General features: G+C 51.8%; 1 protein-coding gene across 3 annotated transcripts in view; it reads left to right on the forward strand.

The window, feature by feature from the left end:
• The window catches only part of CELF5 (CUGBP Elav-like family member 5), a 37,754-nt gene continuing 10,052 nt past the window's right edge, over positions 1 to 27,702 (forward strand). The window contains exons 1-6 of one of the 3 annotated variants that reach the window (XM_030256604.4): positions 1 to 327; positions 6,717 to 6,799; positions 17,933 to 17,984; positions 25,465 to 25,593; positions 26,151 to 26,230; positions 27,189 to 27,335. In XM_030256604.4, the coding sequence (XP_030112464.1) occupies positions 36 to 327; positions 6,717 to 6,799; positions 17,933 to 17,984; positions 25,465 to 25,593; positions 26,151 to 26,230; positions 27,189 to 27,335 (783 nt within the window). In that variant the 5' untranslated portion in view covers positions 1 to 35. The remainder of the gene's footprint in view (positions 328 to 6,716; positions 6,800 to 17,932; positions 17,985 to 25,464; positions 25,594 to 26,150; positions 26,231 to 27,188; positions 27,336 to 27,702) is intronic. The other 2 variants (XM_030256605.4, XM_030256606.4) reach the window with 2 other exon arrangements.

Consider the following 27,702-nt stretch of genomic DNA (forward strand, 5'->3'; position numbering starts at 1 on the left):
CGCCCGCCCGCCCGCAGCCGCGCCGGGCGCGGGGCATGGCCAGACTCACCGAGGGCGAGGCGAGGAGGCAGCCGCCGCCGCTCCCGCCAGCGCCGCAGCCCCCGCCGCCGCCGCCGCCGCCGCGCCGAGCCTCCCCCATGAGCAGCAGCGGCGGCGCGGAGCCCCCGGCGCAGCCCGACAGCATGAAGGACCTGGATGCCATCAAGCTCTTCGTGGGGCAGATCCCGCGCAACCTGGAGGAGAAGGACCTCAAGCCGCTCTTCGAGCAGTTCGGCAAGATCTACGAGCTCACCGTGCTCAAGGACCGCTACACCGGCATGCACAAGGGTGAGCCCGGCGCGGCGCGCACAAAGGGGCGGCGGGCCCCGGGTCGCTCCACGCGTGACCCACCGCGATGTGCGGTTCTCCCGCACTCCCCGCCGCCCTCAGCGGGGGCTGGCGGCCCCCGACCCGCTGCCCGGGAACGCGTCCGCATCCCCAGCGCCCGCGGGCGGGGTCCCCATCCCCGCGGCGGAGCCCCGCCGAGCCCCTCGGCCGCGGCCCGCGCCCCTCCGCCGGCCCCGGGCCTGTCGCCCCGCGTGGGGTGCGGGGACAAAGGCGGCGGTGGCGGCGTGCGCCGGGCCGGGGCCGCAGCGGGACCCTCGCTGGGCTCCCGGGCATCCCCCAAGGGGGCTCGCACCGACCCCGGGCACGGCTTCGGCGCTGCGGTTTCAAAATCCGTACAACAAAGAATGTTGGCCGCGGACGTGCTGCTGTCAGTGGCGTTTGGGGTAGGTGAGGGCCCTTCGTGATGGCACACGGGGAGATGAGGGGGTCTTCCTTCGCTGGAGGACCTTTAATGGGTGCTGAAAAGTTTGAGGAGGCTCCTTGAGCCTCGCTTGTTGTTGTGTTTTTATACTGAAGAGCTGTCGCCTTCAGTGGAGAGGCTCTACCCCACCCCAGCAGGTGTTTGGGATCTTGTGACCAGCACGGCTCCAGCCAGGAAGGGAACTCGCGGAGTTGTTTGCTGTGGGATCCGAGGGGGTGATGGCAGCATCGCTCCCTGGCGCAGGTAGAGCAGCCTGTGGGGACCCGACTGTGAGTACCCTGAAAGCTGTCGGTGCTCAGCCTGGGCTGCTGTGCCCTAAAATGATCTCTGCTGGGGCCATGTGTTGGTGCATGCCGGAGGGAGTGTGCAACGCTCAGTCCTGATGCCTCGGATTTAGGAGGAAGGGTAGGAAAAATCAAGTGCCTTGGCAACGTGAACCATTCTAGACTGAACAGAGAGGGAAGAGGACAAGAAAAAAACAAGTGTATTTTCAAACAAAAGGCCAAATCTAACTCTCCAGCACAAAAGGAAAGCACTTTCTCATTGAAGCCTGTGGGGGCTGGGCTGGCATGAATTTAGCTGAAGAAGTGTGTCTGGTTGCAAGTGAAAAATGAGGATGCCATGTGCTTGTGTGTCTCTGTGTGCAAGGAACTGCATCCAAACCTGCTGCCAGGGGATGGTGCGTTGCAAGGGTTCAAACCCAGCAAGGAGGAGAATGGGCCCAAGGCAAGAGACAATTGCACGTTTCATTCCGGTTGACGTCTTAAATATAGACTGTGTGGTCTGAGGTCAGCTTCCAGGCAGGAGACAGATTCTAGGGCTCTGCTTAGGTATGGAAATTAGAGGGGGCAGCAGTGGTATTAGCCAGATGTGTGTGATATTAACTTGCTGTTAAAAGCAGGATTTCTGCAGCAAAATAAATACATCCTTTTGGTTCTAACGTTTTTTTTTTTAGCGGAGGTTGGTGTTGTTGGTCAGGGGTTGTTCTGTCCAGAAGAGGCTGTTGAGATGTGAGATTCTCTGGTGGTTGTTGTGAGGTTGTTTCTACACCTCTTCACTTCCCTATGCCCATCCCCGTCCTGTTTTGTACAAAGTGAGAGGCTGGGATTCCTTTCCTGGTGGCATGAGTTTGCATGTCGATCCTCAGCCTGTTTTGGGAACAGCCTCTCCAGAGAAGTCATCCCTTCACAAGGAAGTGTGTGGGGGTTTAGCGTGCAGCAAGGGAATGAGATCCACAACGCAGCCCACCCTGGTGCCTGATCACTCTCATTTACCAGGTTTGGCTGCAGTGCCTGTGCTCCATGCAGGAAGGCCACCCTGGTGAGGAGCTGCTGCTGGCATCTGCAGGCCTGGAAGGTGCCAGGCCTGACCCAGGAGCTGCATTGGCCTGGAGCATGTCACAGCCCCTCAGCAGGGGACACTTTGGCTGCAAGCTTGTTCCTGCACTGAACAGAAGCCACCTTTCTGGGGCAGTTCTGACAGCAGACTCAGTTTTGTCTCCCCATGTTCCTGATCTGCAGTGAGATCCAATTGACAGCTCACATGCAGCTTCCATCTGCTTTTTTCCACTTCTCTCCCCAAAGGGGAGGAAGCGGCTGTGTGAGAAGCCAGCACTGCTGGTGAAGCCCAGCGTGTCCTCTTGTGTTCCCTTGCAGCTTGACATGGAGCTGAGCAGCCACCTCTGCCTCCAGGGAAGAAGAAAGGGTGGAAAAGGCCTGCCAAGGGCTGGAGGATGCTAGTTGGGCTGCAGAGTCCAAGAGCTGGTCCTGTATGGGTGCTGAGAATGAATGAATTTGGGAGAATCTTAGAGATTTAGAAATGTGAACTCTGCTAGGAAGTGGTTTTGTTAGTACCTGACCAGTCATGTCTCAGCAACCTGGCTACTGGTAGCTGATACTATTCCAGCCTAATATTATTCATGAGGCAGTTTTTCTATTTATGTTAATCACAGATACATTTGCATGTTAATGGCAGTGTTTGTCTCAAAGCTAATATTTTCATGGGAAGAGCGGGGAGGTGTTTGAACAGGCTTTTGGAATGGGTCAGGGGAGGCTGAGTGGGGAGAATCAAGTGGAAATTTTTGGCCTTGTATTCCAGGATTAGGCAGAAGGCAGTTCCTTCACAAGTGTCTACTGGATGGGTTTGCTGGGAGTGCTCATGGTAGGGAAAGTGGAGCGATTAAGGAGTGTGAGATGCCAAACTGAATTGCAGGGGAATATTCAGCAGGGGCAGGAGCAGCCCTCTCACAGGCTTGTGGACAGATAGGTGGCTTTTCCAGAGGGCAAGGATACAACAACAATCTCAGCCCAACTTGCCTCCCTGGCAGCCCAGTTTTGACTCAGCTTCTGCAGGCTTGTAGATTAGCTCCCCACTGACTCCATGCTTCCCCTGCTGAAGTATTTAATGTGATTTCTGATGCTAAGCAGAATCTAGAGATCCCTCCCTCCTGCAAACCAGCAGCCTTTTCTTGCTCAAGGCTTTAGACTGCTGATGTGTGAAGTAATATTTAGGATCTGAAGGGACTGTAAATTCCAGAGTCAATGTGTAGTTTGTAGGGAGGATCAGGCACTGAATATATATATTTTTTTTATGCAGTCTCTTGCAAGTGAAACTAGGCTGGGTTCTGCTTTCTGGGAGCTGGAAACCCTCTTGGAGCCCATGGAAGTAGGGTGGAACCACCAAGGCTGATGGGACACAGAGGGATCTTTGGCAGAATGATGGTGGCCTGGCTTTGCAGACAGACAGTGCTCTGGGTGCTGTCCTGCATCCCTGTGCTGGGAATGGGTCATTGGCACTGCCCGGGTGCCTGGGACCTTCCAGGCTGACACTTCTCAGCACCCTGAGCACTTTCTAACACCACGTCCTGTGTCTCAGCAGGCACAGCTGACTTGGTGTGAGAAGCGCCCAAAGGGGCCTGAGCCTGTCTGTCTGAGCTTGCTGTTAACTAAACCAGGAAATGTGGAAGTGAGAAAACCTAGTGAGAGTGACAGGCCTCTCTGCACCTCTCTGGACATCTCTTCACTCTTGAGCAGAACCTTGGGTGGCTCTGTCAAGCCCAAAGTTTTAGGAGCTGAAAGAACCCATGAAAGACATGGTGAGCAGAATCCTGTCACAGCATCCCAGGAGCAGCTTCTCAGAGTGCAAGAGACAACAGCTCTTGAGGAAGGAAGTTTATTTTCCCCAAATATTTGTTTACACATTTAGGCTTAGAGCACAGTGTTTCTGCCAAACCTTTTTTTGTATTTCTGACCAGGACTTTGTAAAGAGAATGGAATTGACTACTCAACCTCCAAAACACCTGGTTGTGAAAGGCAGTAATCATATTTTCCAAAAGACATAGCTGACATCTTTAGTTCCCTCCTTTCCAGAGCCAGTATGGCTTCCCAGGTTCCTACTATTGGAGAAGTAAAAATGAGAGGAATGTCCTCAAGCCTCAGAGCTTAGAGACATGAAGAGCAGTGGACCACGCTGTCCTGTGCCTGCAACCTCAGTCCAGACACAACCTTAGAGGCTGCCTGAGTGCTGCTTCATGCTTGAGTGAAGAGAAGGAGCACAAGTGGCTTCTGCTGAGCAAATACCCACATCCTTATAGGGCAGAGCAGCAGCGGGGATTGCCCTTGGGTTGGAGTTGGAGAGAGGCATCTTCAGGCTCCACAGTTACAGGGTGTTTCTGTCTCTGGAAGCTGCTGCCTCTTGGTACCTGAGCTGCTAAAAGATGAGCAATGTGCCTTTGCTGTAGGGAAGAGAAGGACCAGAGGCCTCTAGGGAGGGGATTAATGACACTTTTTCACATTGGTGCTGGTGGACCTAGGTGTTGCTGGCCTTTACAAACCCCTGATCTGGCATGATAACAGTACCTCCTTGTGTGAGGAGCGTCTCCTTTATCCCCCCTAAATGGTGTGTCTTTGTCCAGTTCTCATTTTTAGCTTGTCCTCTCATGGACTGGGGTTTTTGAGTGTGCTTTGCCTCTGTTTTGCCATTGCTGAGCATTGGAATATGGGATCCAAGGATGGGGTTTGCATGCTTCATGTAGACATAACTCTGCTGTATCCTAAGTTTTCTTAGTTTGATACTCCTGAGGCAGGGATAGTGCCTTCACTGCACGTGGGCATAGTACCAATGCATTGAAGCTTTTAAGGGAATAAATTGCTTATTCCCAAGTGCTGACTTCAGAGTTTTGTGAGCTAAACCTGGCCCAAATTATCTTAGAATTCTGAGTCTTGTATGACTTGCAAAGTAGAAGACTGGAGCAGCAGGTGGAATTGGGTATCCGTGTTTGAGGCTTTGGTGACCAGGCCTTCAAATCTGTTAGAAATAGATTATAGAGGTTATAGAGTCTGGTCTCTCTGGTTATAGAGCTGCTTTTGAGGCTTGATGTCAGAACAGTCCATAGGGAAAAGTGAAAGCTGAGGAACTTCCCACCACAGCAGAGCCAACTGCCTTTGCCAGGAGCAGTGGATGACCTGCATTCTTCCTGGCCTGACTGCACTTGTTAAATTACCTGTTGGTCCCATGTTTGACGGAGCATTCTTGGTTCAAAACCTGGGCAATAAGGAGTTTTAATGACCTCTTAGAGATACCTAATGCTTTAATGACCTCTTAGAGATACCTTTGGTGTTTATGGAAGGTTTTTTCCCCTAGGAAGAGGTGTGAGGACAGATGTGATGTGCTTACCTGCAGTAACTTCTTGGAGTAGGGATGGAAGAACAGGATAATGATGTCGCTGTGGTTGGGATTGTCCTGAGGAGCTGGCCTCAGGGTGTTGTGTACCATGGAGTCCCACTGGGGTGGAGGAGAGAGGTCCAACAGTTCCTGCACCCACCTTTGGGTGCAGCTCATGGAGAGCTGAAGCAGCTTTGGAGTACCTCAAGGCAGGCACAAGAATGTGGAGGCAGAAAAATGGGCCTCTCTGGCCAAAACAATGCATCTGCAGCCCCAGCACAGCAGTGTAGACAGGGATATTCATCAGCAAGCCAGAGGGACTCGTCCTGTCTTTGGCTGGGATGTGAAATGCCACTGTGGATGGGAGGGGGATGAGTGAGGGGGTCAGATGCGTTCTGAGTCTATTCTCCAGTGCTTTGCCTACCCTCATCTGAAACAACTCGAGTGACGGAGCTCCAGGCACTTCCCTGGGGAGATCATTCCACAGTCTAAATCTCTTTCTGCTAGGAAATGTTTCTTGATAACCAGCCAGATTTTTCCTTTGCTTATTCTTAGCATCAGAGCACCCAAAGATGATCCTTCTTCTTCCTGGAGGGGCTACAACTCCTCCCCCTCCTCCCTTGGCTCCAGCTTTCGTCTGAGATGTTGAGTCATATCTTGACTAAGAATGTCAGGATCTGGCCTTTTCTCTGTGCTTTTTAGCTGGCTTCTTAAGCTGGCCCTTGCAGAATGCAAGATGCTGTGCTGGGCTCTGTGTTGTCCTTGTGGTGCACGTGTACGTTGGTGTGTGTTTGTGCATCACACAGCACGCAAGGCCAGGCCTCTCCTGCCATAGCTCCCTGATTTGTGAATCTGGATCACGGAGCTTTTGTAAAAGCCTAAAATCCCACATACTTCTCTTCTTTCCCTGCTTCTTTTCTTCTTTTAATCAGTAGTCATGCTGGTCCTTGCCTCTCTTCTGATCCTTGTGTTTGGGACTGTTTCTGCCACAGACAAGACCAGCTTTCTCTCTCTCTCTCCCATTGTGTCTCACCTTGTTCAACACCTGTGTCAAGCCCCATTGATTCACTGGGTCCCTTTTCTAGCTTTTAATAGTCTTCAGATGTGGCCTGCAAGTCCTTTCACATTGTTTCTTTGTCTTTTTTTTATTCCCTGGAGCTTTAGACACATCCAAATTATGTAACATTTGTGTTGATGTTCATCTGCAAGTGCCTGTCTAACTTGACACTCGCTGTATCTGCTGCAGGTTGTGCATTCCTCACATACTGTGCCAGAGACTCTGCCATCAAAGCCCAGACAGCACTGCATGAACAGAAGACTTTGCCAGGGGTAAGTCCCAGTGAATTGTCTGGAGCTGATGTGGGCAGGATGGTGGGGAATTTTCAGGGGAGGGAGTGAGGGTGAGAAGTGGCTTAGATCAATTTTCCAGCTCCTGGAAGAGAAGAGTGTTCCAGGGCTTAGGACAGGGATATGGGAGTGGAAGCACAGCACTGCTCTTCAGAACTGCTGCTTTTTTTCTCTGGCCAGACTTGTTTCTGTGCTGCTCTTTGCTCTCTGTGGTGTGACAGGACACTTTCAGCTTTCTGCCCTTGTCACTAGGGAGCTATGGGCTTTGGGGTGAAGTGTGTGGGTGCACAGTGGGAATTGCTGGAAAACTCACATGGGATAAGATACCAGAGCCTTTTTCCAGGTGTGTAGAACATCCTGGTGCATCCAATTCTACTCTGCTATTGCCCTGCAGGGTGCCTGGATGGAGCTCTGATGCAGTGGCTGAATTGGATCAGCCGCTCAAAAACGAAAAAATACACTTGCCACATGCCATTGTTTGGAAGAGAAATGGGTTAGTTAGGTGAGAGAAGGACTGCTGGTGTGTTCCTCACTGCACAGCTGGTCTTGGGAGCAGAGTTCAGTGGCATTTGAAGGAGGCTGGGCACTGTGGAACAGGTCCCTCCTTGCCTGGCAGTCCTCTGCCTCCCTGGGACCTGCTGGAGAGCTGAAAGGAATTCTGGATTGTTGCCCTTCCCATTTTGGTATGATTTAAGAGCTTCGACTGGGCAGTTCCCTTGCAGTACTGAGGGGGTTGATCAAGCTCATTGAAGGGATTCATTTGGAGGTGAGTAGGAGGAGGAGTTGGGTACTTATAGATAGAAGCTCACAGGAGGCCCTGAGTGCTCAAGGCAACAGAATAATTAATGTAAACCAGGGGTCTCTGGAGGGTGGTTAGGAATTCTTAACCATAATATTTTTTCTTTAACCCATACAGGTCCAAAGAGCTCCCCTCACCTCTCCCAGCTGTCCTCAAGACCTACACACACACACATCCTTTTCTGTATTTGTTTACCTGTGCTTTTTTGGCATGGGCCTGTGCTGGCATCTGAGTGCTGGAAAATGCATGTGACTTAATTATCACTTAACAAGGTCCTTATCTCAGGACAGCCAGGGGGGAGAGTACAGATAACAAGCACAAATCTGCCCGAGTTATTTTTGTGTGATGGGAATGGTCAGATTTTTGAACTAAAGCAGTGTAACCTCATGTGTTGGCCCAGGGCAGAGCTGACAGTGTGGGTAAGAACAAGTCAAAGGATGCAGGAGCAGTTGAGAAGAGTCATGGTACAGTGCTGTTAATGCAGTGGGGAAGTCAGACGTGTCTCTGAAAAATTATTCATGGGAGGCTTGGTGGATTCAAGGCAATCTCGTTTTTGCTACAGTTCTACATCAGGGATTTGTTGCATGTTTCACTATGTTCTCTACTGTCTGTGCTCTCGGGGTTGTAGAGAGCTGCATGGAGCAGTGTTTAAAGCAGCAATTTATCTATGATGTGGTGATCTAAAGGCTTTTTATGTTAAGGGAGGTGTAAGACACTGCCTGGGAACAGTAAGAAATCCGTGGTAGGTGAGTACTTTTGAACATACTTGTCTGGAGACAGTTAATGAGCAGTGTGGTGTAATTATGTTTCAGGATTAGGATGAAGATGAGCTGTGCTGCATTTGGAGCTATTTTCAGGCTGCCAATATACCACTTCATCACATTTAGTTTCTCTTTTGTTCAGTCCCTCAGTGACCAAGAAGGCACAATTCTCTCTTTGGTCATGCAGACGTGGTTGCTTGGCATGGACATGGGCTGGGTGAGCTTTCAGCCGTGGTTTGCTGGTGTCTGTGTAGCATCATAACCTGTCCTTGTGGGAAGCACTTTGGAAATGAATCACAGACAAGAGAGCCACGCAGTTGCTTCCCTGTTTTAGGAGCAAGGATGTAAAATTTCTGTATTTTATATATATATATATACTGATATGTAAAATAGCTGTATATATCTCTGTATATTCACATCTGGATCATCTTCTGGTGATCTCTGGGGCAAAGCCTATCCCCAGGAGTTCAGCCAGGGCCCCCAGGGCACACAATGTACTGAGGTTTCAGTCAGTGGGCCACAGTCTGATAAACAACTGATTTCTTGTGCATTTTACCCATATCCTTTCTCTGTACTGCACACAGCAGGAGAAGAAAGATGAAGGGTTATGAAGTGTGGGGTGACACAAACTGTCACCTGAATGCATGACCAAGCCTCAGCAGGTTTAGAGACAGCAAGGGATCAAGCTGGCAGAGGAAGGATCTTGTGCTGATCCTACACTTGCTGTTGTGCCACCAAGCAATTGCAGATGCCCCAAGAACCAAAGTACCTTCCTTTGTTGGTCTCAGTGCAGAGAGCTGTGGTTGAACTCAACAGTTCATGAACCTGAATAGAGACAAATGACTTTCTAGCTCTAGACTGAGGATGTGGTGAGGACAGAGTTATGGAAATGCTTTGATATGGTTTCTGAGATAGCCTTAGGCTGTGAACAGGCATCTAGAGCAGGACTTCTGGCTTCTCTTCCAGGCTGTCACTGGGCAGGTCTGGGCCCACAGAGGTGTTGCTGAGGTTCTTCAGGTCTGATGCCAGCAATGTCAGCCCACCTGCAGGGCCATGAGTGCAGTGTAGCTTACGTAGGCTTTTCTATATAGTTATATTTATATTTTAGGTTTTCCACATAAGTCAGTAGGAATCACTGTTGTCTGTATTTATTCTTGTGGCATTTGGGGCAAGTTCTCTTTATATGAGGTCAAAATTCTCTTTTGTTTCTGAATTGAGTGCTGTTGGATATATGGTAGCTGAATGGAATTTAAACTAAAAAGCTTATTTTTAACATTAAGGCTCAGCATATTTTTTTTTTTGAAGTAGACAGAATTTTGGCTTTTACATTCTTTTATATGGGCCAGTGTGATCAGGGTGTAAAGCAACAGGACTGTCATAGAATCATCAGGTTGGGAAGGACGTCTGAGATCATTGAATCCAACCATTAACCCAACACTGCCAAGTGCACTAAACCATGTCCTTAAATGCCACATCCACACATCTGATGGTGGCTCAACCAGTCTCACCTGTACAGCTGCATATTGTATTATCTAACACACACCTGTGCTGCCCTGAGAGATGAGGAATTGTTGAAATCAGGCCTTTAAGGCTATTTCCTAAATTTGGTGTCCTCTTCAGCTGCCAGCCAGCCCAGCAGTGCAGTGTTTCACCTTCTCCCCACTCCCTGGCACACTCCTCCCTGCCTCAGTGAAACGATATTATATCTCAATAACCCATGCCTTTGATTCGTGATTGTGCCTTCACTTTGCTGAGTTCTGAAAGGAATTGGAGAGGTTATTAATGACACACAGTGATCACACAGCAAGTTAAAGCCTCTTGCTAAGTGAAATTTGAGGGAAAAGCATCCAGCTTTTCAATATTTCGCAGAAACGCTTTATGTCTCTTTTCATTTGCAGCCAGACAGTTGCAAATTATATAAAATTGCTCCTGAAGAAGAAGAGGAAGAAGAATAGAGGGAGGAAGTGGAGGGGGGGAGGTTTAAAAAAAGTAATTCTTTTGGCAAGGTACAGTTACAGTTTTATTTCTATGCAGAACAAAGAAAGGCCTGCTGAAAGGTAGGCAAGTAAGTGGCAGAAATTGGTATTGATCCAAGCTGGGAATACGGGCAGTTTAAGAGCAGTGATGAGGGTACTGAAATGTGGCTACATCACAGGGAGAACTCATGGATGCAGGGACACAGGGATGGAAAATTACAGAGAGCAGCAGCATGGGAGCAGACAGAGACTCTGGGAATGCACCAGGGGTTGAGAAGCTGCAGCACTAATTCAGGTGGTTGGGCACCAGCGTCGTGCAGAGACCCAGCAGAGCTGGAGCAGAGGGCATCCCTGTGGGTAGGCTGTGTCCTGTGCTGCCAGGAGCAAGGGCTCACCTGGGCCATCTGTCAGCATCCACAGCCCGTGGTGGCAGCAGGGAGCACAGGTGACTGGAGGGACTCTGGTGGGGAGGGAATGCATCTCATTCTTCCCTCTTGTTTGTGCAGTGCTGGTGTGAAGCCAGCCTGGACCAGTATTTCTGAAAGTTTCAGATGGTCTGAATGTTTGGCCGAGGTTTAAAGCTTGTTAATCTTTGCAGCTTGAACCCTTGAACAGGGCAGGGTGGAGAAGTTTCTCCCATGTCCATCCTGCAGGTTTGATAGACAATAGCAGCAAGTTGCTGAGAGCCATACAGCATTATCAGTTAGAAATACAGAGAGCATGCCAAGGCTATCTCATGGAAATGGCACCAGGACATGAAGGTGCTGGGCTAAAGCAGCTCCTGGGCAAGAAGCAACAGAAGTGCCTGTTCAGTGCAGAGAAAAAAATACTTATGCTGTTGAGGATTTGACTTGAGGGGCTGAGAAGTCTCAGTGAGGCAAAGCAGCTGCCCAGTGAGGTGCCTACAGTGAAGATCAAGCTGCCAAGGCAGACATTGCCTCCTGTTCCCTCTGGAGTTGGAAGAACAGTGAAATTAAAGACCAGCACCCGTTCCCACATGCTGACCAAGTGAACACATGCAGGCTCTGTCCTGTGCACAAGGGGTCTTCCTTTCTCCAGAGAAATTGCTGCCCTTTGCACAGCCAGGCCCTGGCATCTCCTTGCAGCACAGAGCTTTGACTTTTACCTCCCAGAGCTGGGTCTTCCCTGGTGATCTCACTTACCTGTGCTTGTGAACTCACCTGCATCACACAGAGCTTCCTCTTTGCAAAGGCACCTCCCTCCACATTCCCACCTCTGTGGGGTCGTTTGGGATGTATGCCTGCACACAAGTGTTTGTGAACATGGATAGAGATGGGATCATAGGATAATTTATGGTAGAAGAGACCCCTGGGGTCTCTGCTCAAACCCCACTCAAAGCAGGGCTGACTACACCACATCACTGAGGGGCTTCTCCAAATGAGATTAGACTGTCTCCAGGGGCATCCTGCTGTCACCTGGGGCCTCTTTTCTAGTCTGCCAGCACCCCTAAAGGGAAACAGCTTATCTCCTATCAGCCCAGAATAGGCTCAGGGGATTTATTTGGTGGTGCTTGGGCCCGTTTTGGGTGGATTTTCCTGTGGGTGTGTCAGTATCACCAGAGGTTTTGCTCTGCTCGATTGTCAGTGTTAGTGGTTGCCAAGGGAACTGGCACAGCCACTCTGTGTGCAGCAGAGGGTCCCTGTGCCTGCTCCCCTCTGTTACATCAGCACTGATGTCTTTTCCTGGCCACTGTCATTACCTTCCATGGGGCAGGAGAAGGGCATGGCTGCAGCAGCCTGTGAACCTGCCAGCACAGTCAGGAGAGGCTTGTGCAGGCTCTGCAGAGCTGCTGTGTCCATCAGCTCTGACACTGCTGCCCCAGGCTCTTCCCTTGCCTGCTTTTTTGGGGTGCTTGGAGGCTGCAGCCTGTGCACAGAGAAGCCCCTGAAGGTGCTCACTGGACCAGTGGTGCACTGGTGGGCACAGGGAAAGGCACAGGGTGCTGGGTGTCCTTTCCAGTGGAAAGATCAAAGCCACCTGAGTGTGTGCTCCCAGCTTTTCCGTGTGGCTTTCTTGCACTTTCTCAGGGTAAGAGCCATCTCACAGCATCTTACTCCTGCTTTTTGCAGGCCTTAAGCCCAAAGCATTCCTTGGGCCTGCTGAGCATTTTCTACTTCAGTGGGAGTGATAAATGTGACAATCTTGGGCAAGTCTCTGAAGCAAGACTCTGAAGAAAGATGCTGCAGCTGACACAGGACTGTGGGTCTGAGCACCCAGCTGTGCCCCATGGCTTTCTGGAGGCCAGAACGATCTCTTGTCATCTTGATGAACTTTCTAGAGGAGTTTTTGGGTTTTCAGTTTCATTAATCCTTCAGCAATCTTCCTTGCTTGTGCATAAAGATGTAGCTGAGCCATGCAGGCAGAAGCTGTGTGGTTTGTACTCTGGGATTCACATCCTGCTTCTGCCACAGACTTTCTGCATGATCTTCATCACCACATGCCTCAGTTCCTCCACCTGGAACGCACTGCTCATAATTATCCTTGTCTCCTCCATAGCAGGATTGAATGAGGTGAATTCATAAGCAGCCTGTAGAGCTGTGCCAGAACTTGGTACTAGTGTTGCTCGTGTTTCTGTATGAGACAACCCCTCTTTCTCAGGGAAGGATGGTTCTCCTGGACAAGACTAAGGCACACTGAGATGTCAGAGGGAAGATACAAGCAGGATACTTGAGCGTTGAGGCTGGCACCAATCCATCCCTGCTTGCATTCCCAATCAGAAACGGAATCCAAATGAACAAATTAGCATTTAGATTTATGTGCTCTGCCCAGTTAGAAGTGATTATGATCATTCAGGCAGGGCATTTTTAACTGGCCAGAGGAGGACAAGCCCACAATTTGTAAAGTGGAGAGCCTAGGACCTAATTCTGCCAATGGCCTTGGATGCCTTTTGGTTGCTGACATCCCAGAGGAGCCAGCCTGCATTGTGTGCTTTGTACACTCTGCTTCTGACCCTCTTAACACTGTGAGGTTCCCCTGCATTGCACCTAAGGGGCTATTTTACATCACTTACTTGTAATTAATAGAGAGGCTTGCCCTGCTGTCCCAGGGGGCTTTTTCCTTCCATCCAGCTTTTGCAGAAAGCTGAAGAAGGGGGATCTGGGAATCTTCTCCTTGAAGAACAGGGCTACCGGATTGCTGAGCTGACTGACAGCTCATGCTGGGCACTGATTAGACAAGGGGAGCCAGTTCACCTCCAGAAGTCTTTATTTGGGGTGTGGTGAGAGAAGTGGTGCATTTTGGCCTTGGTGAAACCAATAGCAAAGCTTCCTGTGACTTCAGGAGTGCCAGGATGTTTCCTTAGATCCTTCATCTCCAGAGTGCTACAAAGGTGGGGAGCATTTCCTCAAAAGCGGAGGGGAAGCCCAAGCAGAGGGGGGTTCCCTGCTTCTCTGTGCTGCCCAGATCCTGGGATTGGGGTGGATGTAATCCAGACACTTTCAGCAAGGCCCCTTAGCCTTGCCTCTTCCCTGGAAGTCCCTGGGCTCCTCTGGGCTGCAGTGTCCTTCCCTGTGGGTGTCTCCTCACTGTTCTCAGAGGGCTGCACAGGACGTGGCTGCTGTGCTTTGTGTGACATTCCTGAGGTCAGCTTCCCACCAGGAACCCCCCCAGAAAGCCAACAAAGGCTGCAGGCTCATGAGAGGGACAGTGGTGCAGGCAGAGAAATGTCTGTGAGGGCTGAGAGCAGGGTAGGGCCAGCTGTGTTGGGGAGGTTGTGTGTCCAGCCAGGAGGGAAATATGAGTGAGAAGCTGGAGCAGGGCAGTAGGAGCTTTGCTGCCCATCTGGTGCCCACTGCTGCTCCAGAGGATTTCCTGAGTGCAGTGGGTCGTGGGGCTGACAGCCCTTAGTGTCATCAGCAGCAGGTAAGGAGGACCCTGAAGTGTGAGGGTGAGGGACATTTGGCCCATGGTGTCCTGACAGCATGTGCTAAATGTTAATGTGATATTCTTAAGAAATGAAGACTAATAATGCTCAGCTGAATAATTTAACAGGGAAGATGAAGCTCAGCTTGTGAGGCAGGTGCAGGCTCATGAATCATTTGCTGGAATTCTCCATTCTACACGTGTGCTCACCTCTGTGTTCCTGTGTGGTAAAATGCACCCATGTCTGGGCATGTGCATCTTCTCCACTCTGGGAATTTAAGGCAGGCACATCCTGACTGCTGGATTCTGGGCCCAGCTGGGTATAGAAATACAGTTTTCTCATCCAGGTGTGCTCTCTGATTACTGTGCAGCCTCAGGTGATAGCTGGAGGCCAGGAGAATTTTACTTCCAGTTTGCTGTGTAAGCCGGAAGTGAGTCCTCCCTGCTGCCCTGTTCCTCTCTTTCTCCCTCAAATGGGAGAGGTAAAACTTGACCATCCCTCCTGTGTGTTCCTGTAGGGGACAGCTTTTTGTCTGAGACCTGTATGCAGAGTTTAGGATCCCCCAGGGACAGTTCTTAAGGCCTTAAGGTGGTTGAGTTAAAGCTGCTGTGGACTCCCTCTGCTTGAGAGACCTCTGATAATTTGTTTGTCTTTGGTGGCAACATGAAACTTAGAAGGATTCATGTGGTGGTGTCCTTCTTCATGGAAGCCTCTTCTGTGCAAGGAGGACCATGGCTCCCTCTGCCTCAGCTGGGAGACCTCCTGCTTCAGGAAGAAGCTGCCAGACAATCCTGCTGCTCTTCTCCAAGCCTCAGCATCTGGACAAATTTCTTGTATCTTGTTTTCTTCTCTTTACCCATATCTTCAGAGACCTGACCTCAGGTTGGTGTGTGTCTCTCAAAGTCACTGGAGCTGGAAATGGGCAGCCCTTGACCCAGGGCTTGGTCTGACATGGGCAGGGGGAAAGTCTTCCTGTGCCCACCCCAGGTGCTGTTTCAGGTGGGCAGGAGAGGAGCTGTGGCCATAGCTGGGGATGCAGGGCAGCCCTGTTTCCTGCTGTAGCCCCAGCCAGGAGCTGCCTCTGGGTTTGCAGCAGTACTAACCCACATTGCTGTACTGCCAGGGCATCGTGCTGTGGCCCAGCTGTGGGCACGTCACGGCCCTGTGGGATGCCCTTGCCCAGGGTGGCAGGTTGGGTGGGGTCACCAGCCCTGGGGTCACGTCCCTGGCATGGGGGAAAGGATAAGGATGGACAGATGGGCAGAGGGGGCCCCTTCCCCAGAGATCATATCAAAATGTCTCTTTTGTGCAAAGCAGAGGGAATGCCCCCAAGAGCTGGTTTCCATGGCAACTGCAAATGTCAGGTTCCATGTGGTGAATAACCGTTTCCATGACAACACCTCCTTTATCCTAGGTGCTGGGAGCTGGAGTGACAGCCCTGTTGGGGGAGGGGACAGGGAGATGGCCTCAGGTACTTAACCTCCCCCTCGCCTCCCCCCATCGCCCTCAGCCCCTGCATCCCTGGGAGGGAGGTGCTGGATGTGTGTGCACTGCATTTCCACAGCATCCACTCCTACCCCCAAATGGCTTTGGGGCTTTGGCTTCCTCACAGAAGCTGAGATCCCAGTCTGTGCCTCATCTCCCTCCCTCCCTCCCCATCAGTTCAGTTAGTTTAGCCCTGGTTTGGCATCCTGGGTAGAAGAAAACTATTCCTTGGTGCTGGGGGAATCCACGTCCTGGATGTGACGTGGCCAGCTGCCTCTCCTGGCTCTGCACGGAGCCCTCTCTTCTGAGCACACATCTGGGCTGCCTGCCCTCTCCCACTCAGCTCCCGCAGCTCTGCCAGCCTCAGCTCACACAGGCAGGGTGCCAGGGACCGTGAGCAGTGACAGCAGCCTCTCAGCAAGGAAATTGGAGGCTTTGTGGAACAATCTCTGACCTCAGACTCCCGAATCCCTGCCCCACATCCCCCTCAGCTCAGGAAGGAGGGGCTGGGCCCTCGGCAGCTCCTGGCGAGTTCCAGTGCTGTGAGTGCTGGGGCCACATGGCAGCAGCAGCAGGACATCAGGAGCTCTGCAAATCCCTGCAGCTGATCAAGAGTGGGAGAAGGACCTGCAGCCTCTCCCTCTTCCCTAAATGATTCAGCAGGTCTTGAGGTTGTTGTCTGTCAAAGTGCAGCATGGCAGCAGCTTGGCCTGCCTTTGGGGAGCTGCCAGCCCATCCCTGGGCCAATACCATGATCAGTCCTTGAGGCAGGAATGGCGTGGGCCTGCTCCCAGCCTTTGCTGTCCTACCTGAGGTCCATCAGCCAGAGGAAGCCAGCTTCAGAGCCCCCAGCTGCCAGGCTGTGTGCCATGCCATGCCAGCCTGTCACCTCCTGGTTGGCGTCTCTGTCCTGTGAACTGCAAAGCCACCTCACGGATTTCCTCCAGCTCTTGGCGATGTGGGCTCTGCTCTGCCAGTCTGGCTCAGCCACTACTTGGAGACTGACAGCCCTCCACGTATTCCATGCTGGCTTCTAAGCACATTTCAGATGGTGACTTTTATGGCTTGATTTCATTTTCTGTTTTGTTGCTGTTTTTCCTCAGGGGTTTCCTAAGAGAGGGGGCAGACGATGCCTGGACCTGCAGCTCGTGTGCAGGCATTCCCTGCAATATTCTGATGGTTTTTTATTATGAATGTCACTGATTCAGGTCACTGTCAGCCTCCGTGACTGATGCTGAGAGACATGGAGCGAGATGTGCTGTGAATGTGGAAATTTGCCCTGTGCACCATTCCTTGGAGGATATTCTGGTGCAGTTGGATCTTGGTAGCTGGGAAAGGAGGCTACAGCTTGTCAGCTGCCTCTCTGGGCAGCACAGGACACAGAGACTTGCCAGCAGATGAGTTTTGTCCTGCTTTTCAAACCAGGCAGTGAAAGCTGTGTGTTCCTTAATGCAGCTACTTCTGTCTTACCTGGAGAGTCCCCATCCCATGTGAGCTAAGCTGCCCTTCAGACTTGTTTGTGGTTGGATTATTGCTGATGACACTAATGGCTGCAAGAGAAGGAAAAACCTCTTCTCCACACCCAGGGGAGAGGAGTTTTGACACTTTCAACCTGAGCATTGCCCCTGAGGGCCAGAGATGAGAGATGTTGCTGGAGAGCAGCACTGCCCTTCTCAGGAGCTACTGTGGTGCCCAGAGCTGTCTGTGTGAGGGCTGGGGAAGGGGAACACGACAGGCCTGCTTGCTGTGCTGCTTCTAGCCACGTTCAGAGGCAGTGTCTCTTCCCTGCTGCAAGGACAGTGAGTGGCTCCATTAGGTGACGTGGCTGTGCCTGCACTGAGTCAGGGCAGACACAGGAAGAGCTTCCAGGCACAGCCTCACCTCAGGCCACCCTGACCACTGCTCAGGCTCCAGTCACATGGTGATGAGCTGCTTCCTCAGAGTCCTCCCTGTGCTGCTTGCAGCAGCTGAGGAGGCAGAGGTTTGTGCATGGTGGGCATTTCCAGGAGAGCTGGGGCGAGCAGCTGAGCAGGGAAAAGCGCCAGGTTCCTTTTGGAAAAAACGATCCCTTCTTCAAGGGTACTGCTTGCCATCACAGCGTCTTGGTTTCCCTTCTGTCTCTCTCTCCTGCTGCCCTGTTGACAGTGCCTTCAGCAGCGTGGGCTGGGCACTGGGCCAAGCAATAACCTCTGCATTTCTCTTCCCTTGCAGATGGCGCGCCCGATCCAGGTGAAGCCCGCGGACAGTGAGAGCCGTGGAGGTAGTTGTCATCTCTCCTTGTTCCTCCTTTGGTGGCCCTATGCTTGTGAGGGGGACCAGGAAATGAGACACAGGGTCCTGACTCTGCTTTCCTCTGTGTGAGGAGGAGTCTGTGTGTGGCAGAGATCTGGCGGGTGGGAGGGCAGTGTAGGAACACAGCTGGACACAGCTGGCAGCTGACAGCACACCAGGTCCCAAGGGTGATGATGTGGCTGCCCCCTCCACTCTTTCCCAGCTATTTGAGGGTGCCATCAGCCTGGCAGTGTCTGCCCCAGGATGTTGCTGAAGCAGACCCGTGTGGCACTGGGGCTCCTGAAGCCTTTGGGAAGAGGTTCCTTCAATCCTACACCTGATCAGCCCAGTAAGAGCCAGATCCCTGCAGCAGCACTGGCTTTTTAATGTGTTCAGCTCACTGGTCTGCAGCTGATTCTCCTGTCTGCAGCTCCCTCCACTGCCTCCCCCATCACTGCTGAGCTGTCTCAGCCCTGCCACGCTCAGTCCTGCAGCAGCCCCCAGCACATTGTCAAGGCCAAAATGCTGTTGCAGAAAAGATCACATGGTGGGGAAATAATGTCTGAAGGGAAAGGATCCTGAGATGGAGGTGCTGCCAGCCTGCAGGGGACAGCTTGGTCAGAGCAGCATATACTGAGAAGTTCAGAGCTGGAAGGTTGGGAACAAGAGATTCTGGTAATTTAATGGGGAGCTCTCAGCAGCTCAAATGCCTCCTCCAGGTGGAGAAGGTTTGCAACTTCAGCCCTTTCCAAATCCATTAATTCATTTTGCTTCTTTTCCTTGCCTTACTGATCTATTTCTTCTCCTTTTCTCTCCATTCCTACCTCTGCCTCTCCATGCCCTGTGCTGTTGGTGCTGCCCCTGAAAGCAGTTTAGTAAAGGCCAGAGGAGGGTTTGTGTGCTGTTGTTTTGCTGTGGGACAGCACGTCCTGCATGCTTTATTTCGATTTTGAAGGCTTTTATTTTACATTTCCAAACAGTTTGTAGTGACTGTCAGTTATTGCACGGTCAAGAACATGAGATATGTTTGATATATTTTATGTGAATGTGTGTATTTATGGTTGTGTGATACTCCTTTAAAAAGAAAAGTATTTAAATCAGAATCTGTAACTTTTGGTTATTTACTTGTACACCTAAGTTTTACTGAGGTCTGGGCATTTTACTTCAACCCCTTGGTTTAGGGTTGAATTTAAAGTCTTTATCTGTGCTATAGACAATCAAAAGGGACCAGAATCTTCAGGGTGTTTCACTGTTGACAATGATGTTAAGAATGGATGAGAGGTCCTTTAGAGATGCCTGCAGTGGGTGATGTTGGGTGGGCTGGCTTCTCACTGGGACCTCACATAGCCTGTGGATTCAACCATTAGGTGGTGAGCCCTTCCCCCTCTACACTGATTAAAAAAAAAAAAAAAGTTTATGTGTCTGAGTGCAGCTCTGGAGTCTCTGGCATCTAATCAGGGCTGAGGCCATCTCTGCATCTCTCTTTTGCTGTGGGGCACTGCTGGGGGCTCTTCTATACACACCCACCTGATATGAAGGGCTGGGATGTGACATCTCTGATGCCTCTATCAAATCAAGCTGGAGCAGCTCAGCAGGTTAAAAACCAGGGTGCTGATTTAGAAACAAGCTTTTGGCCAAGGTGCTGGACTCTGAAATCTCAAAGTTTATGAAAAGTGCCACATTCCCTAATGGTTGGAAATGTCAGAACATCAACTCTGCTTCCCATGGGCAAGAACAGAAATGTTTGGAGTCTAAGCACCTCCCTCCAGGCTCTGTGCAGAGCCCAAGAACAAGCAGCTTCCACAGGATCCACGACAAACTGGATTTTTTCCTGAGGCAGGAGCAGCATCAAGACAGCACCCTGTGTTTGGCTGAGACAGGTTGCTCTTCTGAAATGTTTCTGTCGTCATGCTCCACTTGTCAGAGAAGTGGCTGAACAACTTCGCAGATATGGAAAGAGCAATATCCCTATAGCAATAGCCCCACACTGGCAGGAGGTGAAATAAAGATTTGGGGCAGGGCAGAAGTGTATGGGTTAGGAATTTATCAAGGAGTAGCTGCGTGCATCACTGAGGCACTGCTCTGCATTATCCTTGAAGGGAACCTCTTTTGTACTCAGCAGGGACTGACATTTCTCAAGTGAAGCACCCTGAATTAAGAACATGATGTTAGAACGCCAGAATTCATCTCTTGGTCTGAGAGATGCTAATTTTTCTGCCAAAGGGGCAGTTTTGGCCAAGCCTTGCAGGGGCTGTGTGGGAATATCTGGATGCTCAGTGTTCCTGCACCCTGCAGAAGACATTCACTACGGAAAAGTTGCTGCCTGCATTAGTTCAGAGTGGGACTTGTGATGCTGGGCCAGACACTGTCAGCTTCTCCCTGCTCTCTGCTGGGAGCCTGCAGTGCCAGGAGGAGAGGGGCAGAGGAGTTCATGTGCTTGTCTGGAGCACTGGGCTGCAGGGATGGGGCATGACAGGTACCCAAGCCTTTAGAACTGCCCAGGGACAAGGAAGATCTCTCTGCTTCCCGAGATTTGCTGCGTCCCATCCTCAGCCAGGAGCTGCCTTCCCTCTCTCCCTGATCCTGCCTGCTGTTGGCCAGATATCGTGAATTCACTGGCTTTGTAGGAGCTGTGTGCAGTGCTTGTGTGCTGTCCCTTGGCCACAGATTCAGCCTCAAGCCCCAGCTCGTTGCCATGGCACCTTCAGCAGCAGTGTGGTACCTTCATCAGCAGCAGTGTGGTACCTTCAGCAGCAGCAGCGTGGTACCTTCAGCAGCAGTGTGGTACCTTCATCATCAGCAGCGTGGTACCTTCATCAGCAGTGTGATACCTTCAGCAGCAGTGTGGTACCTTCAGCAGCAGCGTGGTACCTTCATCAGCAGCAGTGTGGTACCTTCAGCAGCAGTGTGGTACCTTCATCATCAGCAGTGTGGTACCTTCATCATCAGCAGTGTGGTACCTTCATCATCAGCAGTGTGGTACCTTCATCATCAGCAGTGTGGTACCTTCAGCAGCAGCAGTGTGGTACCTTCAGCAGCAGCAGTGTGGTACCTTCAGCAGCAGCAGTGTGGTACCTTCAGCAGCAGCAGTGTGGTACCTTCATCATCAGCAGTGTGGTACCTTCATCAGCAGCAGTGTGGTACCTTCAGCAGCAGCAGTGTGGTACCTTCAGCAGCAGCGTGGTACCTTCAGCAGCAGCGTGGTACCTTCAGCAGCAGTGTGGTACCTTCAGCAGCAGCGTGGTACCTTCAGCAGCAGCGTGGTACCTTCAGCAGCAGCAGTGTGGTACCTTCAGCAGCAGTGTGGTACCTTCAGCAGCAGTGTGGTACCTTCAGCAGCAGTGTGGTACCTTCAGCAGCAGCAGTGTGGTACCTTCATCAGCAGCAGTGTGGTACCTTCAGCAGCAGCATGGTACCTTCAGCAGCAGTGTGGTACCTTCAGCAGCAGCATGGTACCTTCAGCAGCAGTGTGGTACCTTCAGCAGCAGTGTGGTACCTTCATCAGCAGCAGTGTGGTACCTTCAGCAGCAGCATGGTACCTTCAGCAGCAGTATGGTACCTTCAGCAGCAGCGTGGTACCTTCAGCAGCAGCGTGGTACCTTCAGCAGCAGTGTGGTACCTTCAGCAGCAGTGTGGTACCTTCAGCAGCAGCGTGGTACCTTCAGCAGCAGTATGGTACCTTCAGCAGCAGCGTGGTTCCTTCCTCAGCAGTGTGGTACCTTCAGCAGCAGTGTGGTACCTTCATCAGCAGCAGCGTGCTCCATGCTGGCCCCTCCTGCTGCCTGCGCGGCTGACGGTGCCCAGAGCACGTTTCCATGGGAACTCGACAGTCAGAGATCACAGCGAATTTCCCCGCTTGCTGGACAGCACTGGAAATTGCCAATCAGAGGGTGAAAAGCAGGAGCTGTAGGGAAAGTGAAGGGGAAAACAGCAGGAGGGGAGGGGAGAGCTTCCAGTGCTGCAGGAATCCCTGTGGGGAGCTGAAGAACGATGGAGCTGATGACCTGAGAGTGCCAGCGGGTTTGGGATCAGCCCTGAGAGTGCCAGAGGGTTTGGGATGGGTGGTTTTAGGATCACAGCTCAGGTGGGAGGGGTTGATAGCAGATCAGGTGGAAGGGTTTGCAGCGTTGCAGCTCGGCTGGGGAGGGATGAGTCAGCCTGGATATTGTGTGAGAACAGCCCTGTTTGGAAGCTGACGGAATCGAGAGGATCCCGGATCATGGGTTGGGCTCCAGGATGCAGAGAGGTAGAGGTCAGCAGCAAAGAGCCCTTTCAGAGGTGCCAGCTGCTGCAGAGGCATCCAGAGGGAACAGGCTGGATCATTTTCCTTCGTGTCATCTTCAAAACCAGCCTGTATGAAGCAGGATTCAGTGTGGAAAAAATCTCATGTTGTCAGTGATTTCATTCCCTTTTACTATTGCTCTTCTTGGTATTCAGAAAATTTTCCAAACCCATAGGTGTGTGTATTTATATTTGCCTTTATAGCTTAAGTCCCTAAGGTGTCACAGTTTTAACCTGTGCTGCATAGCCAGGGAGACTGGCATTTTTTTCTTCCAAATTCCAAAAAGGAAAGCTGAAATTCCCACATGAAGGTGGGGCTTCCAAAAGGTTCTGTTAGTGAGCCCTATCACACAGCAGAAGACCTGTAAAGCTGCAGGGTTGGAGCAGTCACTGTTTCAATTTTCCCACAGGGCAGGGTAAAGAAAAATGCTTTTGATTCAACAGAAATGATGTGAGGAAGAAACCACAGGAATTACCTAGGAAATCTGAGGGCTCTCTGAAGGGGAAAATAATGAGCAACTTGTAATTTGATGTTGATTTGATTGCAAGGTGTAGGATAACTGGCTTTCCCAGACTTCTCAGCACTCCTTGTCCCAGCCAGCCAGGGGTCCCTGAAGAGAAAGGCAAGACCATCAGGTGCATTTCTGGCTGTACAATTTTAGCCCACAGTTATTTGCCTGCTAGTTCAAAGAACAGAGGATTATTTCACTGCACCTAAAGTCAGTGCAAGTGTTTCCCAATGTATTTCTCCCCTGTGCTGATGATTTTTTTAAGGAGCTCCCCCATGTTTGCCACCCAAAGGCTGCAGCATGTCTGAAAAAAGGCCTGGTTGCAGCTGCAATGGAGATTCAGGGCAGAGGAAGGAGGAACCCTCCAGACCTCCAGTGTGCCCTGCCATGGCCAAACTGGGCTCACATCTGACACCAGGTGATGTCAGTCACACCACAGAGCTGCTGCTCCTTTAGTTTCCATGCTCCTCTTCACTGCCCAGTAAATTTGTTCCTGTCCAGTCCCTTTTTTTTTTTTTCACCCCCTCTCTTCCAATCCGATTTTTCACCTTCTCTGTGTGCTGTTTTCTGGTTGTTTTGACCAGCAGCACTCCTGAGCTGGCCCTTGTGGGGCAGGTGCTGTCTCCCTGCTCAGAAGGCAGCTGAACAGCACCTGCTTTATGAACTTCTCTGCCTTGGCTGGGGATTATTGGGCATCACCAATTTCAATGGACTCAGTCAGCTGAAATAATGTCTCCAAAGGCAGCCACTGCCATGCAGGTGCAGGGAGAAATGTAGAAAGGATCACAAGGAAGACAGAGGGGATGAAATTCCCATGGGTGTAGTTACCCAGGGATTCATGAAAATGGGGAAGCTGGGAAACATGGCCTTTAAAAAAAATATGCAAAGCCATATATTTCAGCCACTTCTAGTTATATAAATCAGGAGTATCTGCTTGGGAGTGGGTTAAGAGCCTGGGCTGCAGCACTTCTAACACTTGATGTGTGTGCTGGACACAAGTGGCACATGTTTGCCTGGGGCTACAAGAGAGCTGTGCCTGGCTGAGCCTGTGCTGGGGCTCTGGGGCAGGGTGAGGTGTCTGCAGGCTGGATGAGGTGCCTGGCTGCACATTCCTCTTGCTCACTAAGGAATTTCATTCTGGAAGATATCCCTGGGGGCTGGGGATGTACAAGTGTGTTCCAGGACGTGTGTGAGCCTTTTGCTCATCCATTAGTGCTGCTTGTGTGCATCTGCTTTTGTGGGAAGGAGCCATGGCACGAGTAGGTCCTGCCTGTGTGTGCTGCTGAGCGCATCTGCACCTGGCTGAGCAGCAGGGAGGGTGCCTTCCTTCCTTACCTGAGCCAAGAGGAGCCTGGCAGGGGCTGGGGCGAGCCTTGGTGACAGTGTGAATGTGTCATGTGCCACCCTTGCCTGGCATCCCTCCACAGCACCCCCCTGGAGCTGCTGTGCTGCTGTAGCTCCAAGACCTGTTGTTTTTCAGGTCACTGCACTCTCAAGCAGAGAGCAGCTCCTTTGCTATTGCCCCTGACGTGCGTCACATTGCATTGGTTTGGTTGGAGCCAGCCCCTCTCATCCTGTCGCTGACAATAAGGAATCCTCTGGCACTGCTGCTCCACAGCCACGTCCTGACACCTTCCCTCCTGTGGGTCCTGTCTCCCCACTCAGATCTGGGGCAGTGGGGGAAGGTTAATTCTGTTTCCTGGCAAAAATTGAGGCTGAGCTGGCGCTTGGGCTGGGATTTCGGTGTTGTGCTGTTTTACTGCTGCTCACATCAGTCTGGGGAGGATGCTGCCCCAGACACTGCTGTGTTTGTGCTTGGCTGGACAGCATCAGGCATGGGGTGGGCTCCTGTGGGTGCTGAGCTGGGCAGAGAGTGGGAGAAGGCACTCTGCCCCTTCCTTGCCTCCATACCTACCCATCCCAACAAAACCATAATCCTCACTTCTCTCTTTGAGGAGGAGCCCAGCAGGAGGCTGAGCTCCAAGTCCTGGAGGTGTTGGCCACTCCTGCAGCTCCCTGCCAGTGTGACACGGGTACACAGTGCCACTGGAGAGAGGGCAGCAGGGACCATGGAGCTGATGGTTGGCCTTCACCCAGCTGTAGGATTTGGGTGATCCTACAGTGAGGCAGATTGGGACCCAGGATGGCAGGGTTTATCCCAAGCCTTGGGAAACAGCTGGTTAGATTGGAGTGGGGAAGGGGAAATGGAAATCAAGATGCTTGGTTACATGGCAGCTAAGGAAATGGTGGTCTTGGAGAGAAGGAAAAGGAAACAGAAGTCAAAGGTCCTGGAATGTATCAGCCTGCCTGGGTTGGTCTGCTGTATTACCTAAGGCACCTGTTGGACTTCACCTGCTGATCAACAGAAATGGCATTGCCCAGTTTTTCTTACTATAATTTCTTTTGGATTATTCAAAGGAAAAGGCTAATAAATAAAAGGAAATTATGAATCCTTTGTTTTCCATTGGGGAGGGTAGGACAGGGGAAACCACACAAACCCTTGAAGGTGTGAGCAGCTTGGGCAGACCCTGCATTTTCACCCCTGGAAGCATTTCAGCCAACAGCAAACTATTTCCATGCCAGGCATGTTTTTAACACCAGGCTGTTTTGTGCTTAAGTGTTCCTCTCCTGCTCTGGACTGCAAGCCTCATAGAAGGTTGATGTTTCTGTGTTTGCCCCTAGGGGACAGGAAGCTCTTTGTGGGCATGTTAAATAAGCAGCAGTCTGAGGATGACGTGCTCCGGCTCTTTGAACCGTTTGGGGTCATTGATGAATGCACGGTGCTCCGTGGACCTGATGGGAACAGCAAAGGTGTGAACCCTCTGTGTGTCCTGCCCTTTGTCCCTGCCCTGGGTGGAGCCCACCAGCCTCACCTTCCCACTGGGGCACTCATTCTCCTCCCTGTATTTAGGGGAACCCATAAACCAGCCAGGAATAGGGAGCAGGGCAGGAAGAGTCCTGTGCTGCCAGGAGGGACTGGGGAAGGTGGGCAGAGGCTGAGGGAGCAGGAGGGGAAGCAGAACATGATGAATAGCTGAGCTGTCAGGGTCACTCTGAGCCTGTTCTGTCCACCTGGGGCTGCAGGTTGAAGTTTTTGTACCCACAGAGAATTTGGGGAAGAGGTGATCAGGGGCAAGGGTGGAGATGGTGTCATCATCTGTAGAGTATATCATTGGAGTAATAATTTGAGACCCTTCCTCTTTTTTCCAGGATAGAGGACTTGGGATGAGTCAACCTTTTTGTTCCCTGCTTCCTTGGGGTGGCTTTCCTTTGCCTTACCCGAGATACAGACACTGTCTCTTGCGTGATGGCACTTTCACAGCAGTCCTGTCACTGCAATCTCCTGTGCTCTTTCTGTCCCTTTCCAGGCTGTGCTTTTGTAAAGTTCTCATCTCACACAGAGGCTCAGGCAGCAATCCACGCACTCCATGGCAGCCAGACAATGCCCGTGAGTATAAGGCCAGGGGACCTCCCCTCTTCCTAATCCTTGTCCCACTTCCCTGCTGCAGGGACCTCCCCACGCTCTCCAAAAACCCACGACAGGTTCAGCAGCAGTGTCCACTGGTGTGGCTGGGAGGTGTGTGTGTGTGTGTGTGTGTGTGTGCACGTCTGTGCTCCACTCAGAGTGACCATCCTGTCCCCTGGGCTGCTGTTTATGGCCGTGTTCCTGCAGACTGGGAGGGACAGCACTCACAGCTGTAAAAGCCAAATAAGAGAGAGCCAAAAATCAGGCCATGATTTTGGGTTGGAAACAGCTACCTGTTCAAAAGTGAGCAGGGTGAAAGCTGACAGTTCAGCCACATGGGTGGTCAGGGCTTCAGTGTCTGAGCACTCCTTGCTTCTCTGATTTAGGCAGCAGAGGAGGCCCCTGGGGCTGGGTGTGGGTGGGAGCCCTTTGTGCCTTGTGTGGGGCTGTGTGGCTGCAGCTGGGCCTTCCTGTGCAAGTGGAGCTGCAGCTGTGGCCTCATCTCTGGCAATCTCCAGCCTGAATTTGGGCCACCTCACGGACAGGACAGTGCACTGCTGCAGCCAGGGAATTCCCAGCTGCCTGGGGCTGCTCTGCCTGTCCAGCCAAGCTCAGGGTGGTGCCATCGATGCCCTGGGTGTTCCTGGCTGCAGCATCACCTGGTGAGCGCAGCCGGGGATGTGTGCATCCACCTAGGCAGCTGTGTGAGGGCAAGGGTGTGAGAGGGAAGGGTTGGATGGACAGACAGATGGGGAAGGGCACAGCTCAGCCTCCAGGCAGCTCCCCAGCACTTCCACGCCGATATTTGCTCTTCTGCACCTCTTCCCACTCCTCTCTGCTGCCTGTCCTGCCCCGTCCTCCCTTGCCTGACTGCTGACTCTCTGGCTGTCCCACGCCTCTTCTCTCCTGCCTCCTCTCTGTCTCCTCTCTCTGTGCCTAGGGTGCCTCCTCCAGTCTAGTGGTGAAGTTTGCTGACACAGATAAGGAGAGGACCCTGCGCCGTATGCAGCAAATGGTGGGGCAGCTGGGCATTTTCACTCCATCTCTCTCCCTGCCGTTCAGCCCATACAGCGCCTATGCGCAGGCTGTGAGTATCCCGCGGGGCTGGGGGGGGAACGCTGCCCTGCTGGCCCCGGGCAGCCCCTGGGACACCTCCAACTCAGCTCCTGCACCTCTGGGAAAGCTTCTTCCCAGCCCCTGGCAGCGCTCCTGGCTCCTTTCAGCACTCAGCTGCCTTGTCCTGCAGAGTTTTTGTGCGTTTTTCTCCTGGAAAAGGGGGGGCAGGGGAGAGCTGGGACCACCTCAAAGTGAGCCTGGGATTTCTCTGATGTTGTTGGAGGTGTTGGGAGCAGGTCAGTCATGACCCACTTCCTTTCTGTCTTGTTATGAGGAGAGCTCAGAGCCTTGGTTCCTGGGTGATGTCTGACACACCTGTGATACCAACTTGTGAACCC

The sequence above is a fragment of the Taeniopygia guttata genome, chromosome 28 (genome assembly GCF_048771995.1).
Source record: "Taeniopygia guttata chromosome 28, bTaeGut7.mat, whole genome shotgun sequence".
Lineage (NCBI taxonomy): Eukaryota > Metazoa > Chordata > Aves > Passeriformes > Estrildidae > Taeniopygia > Taeniopygia guttata.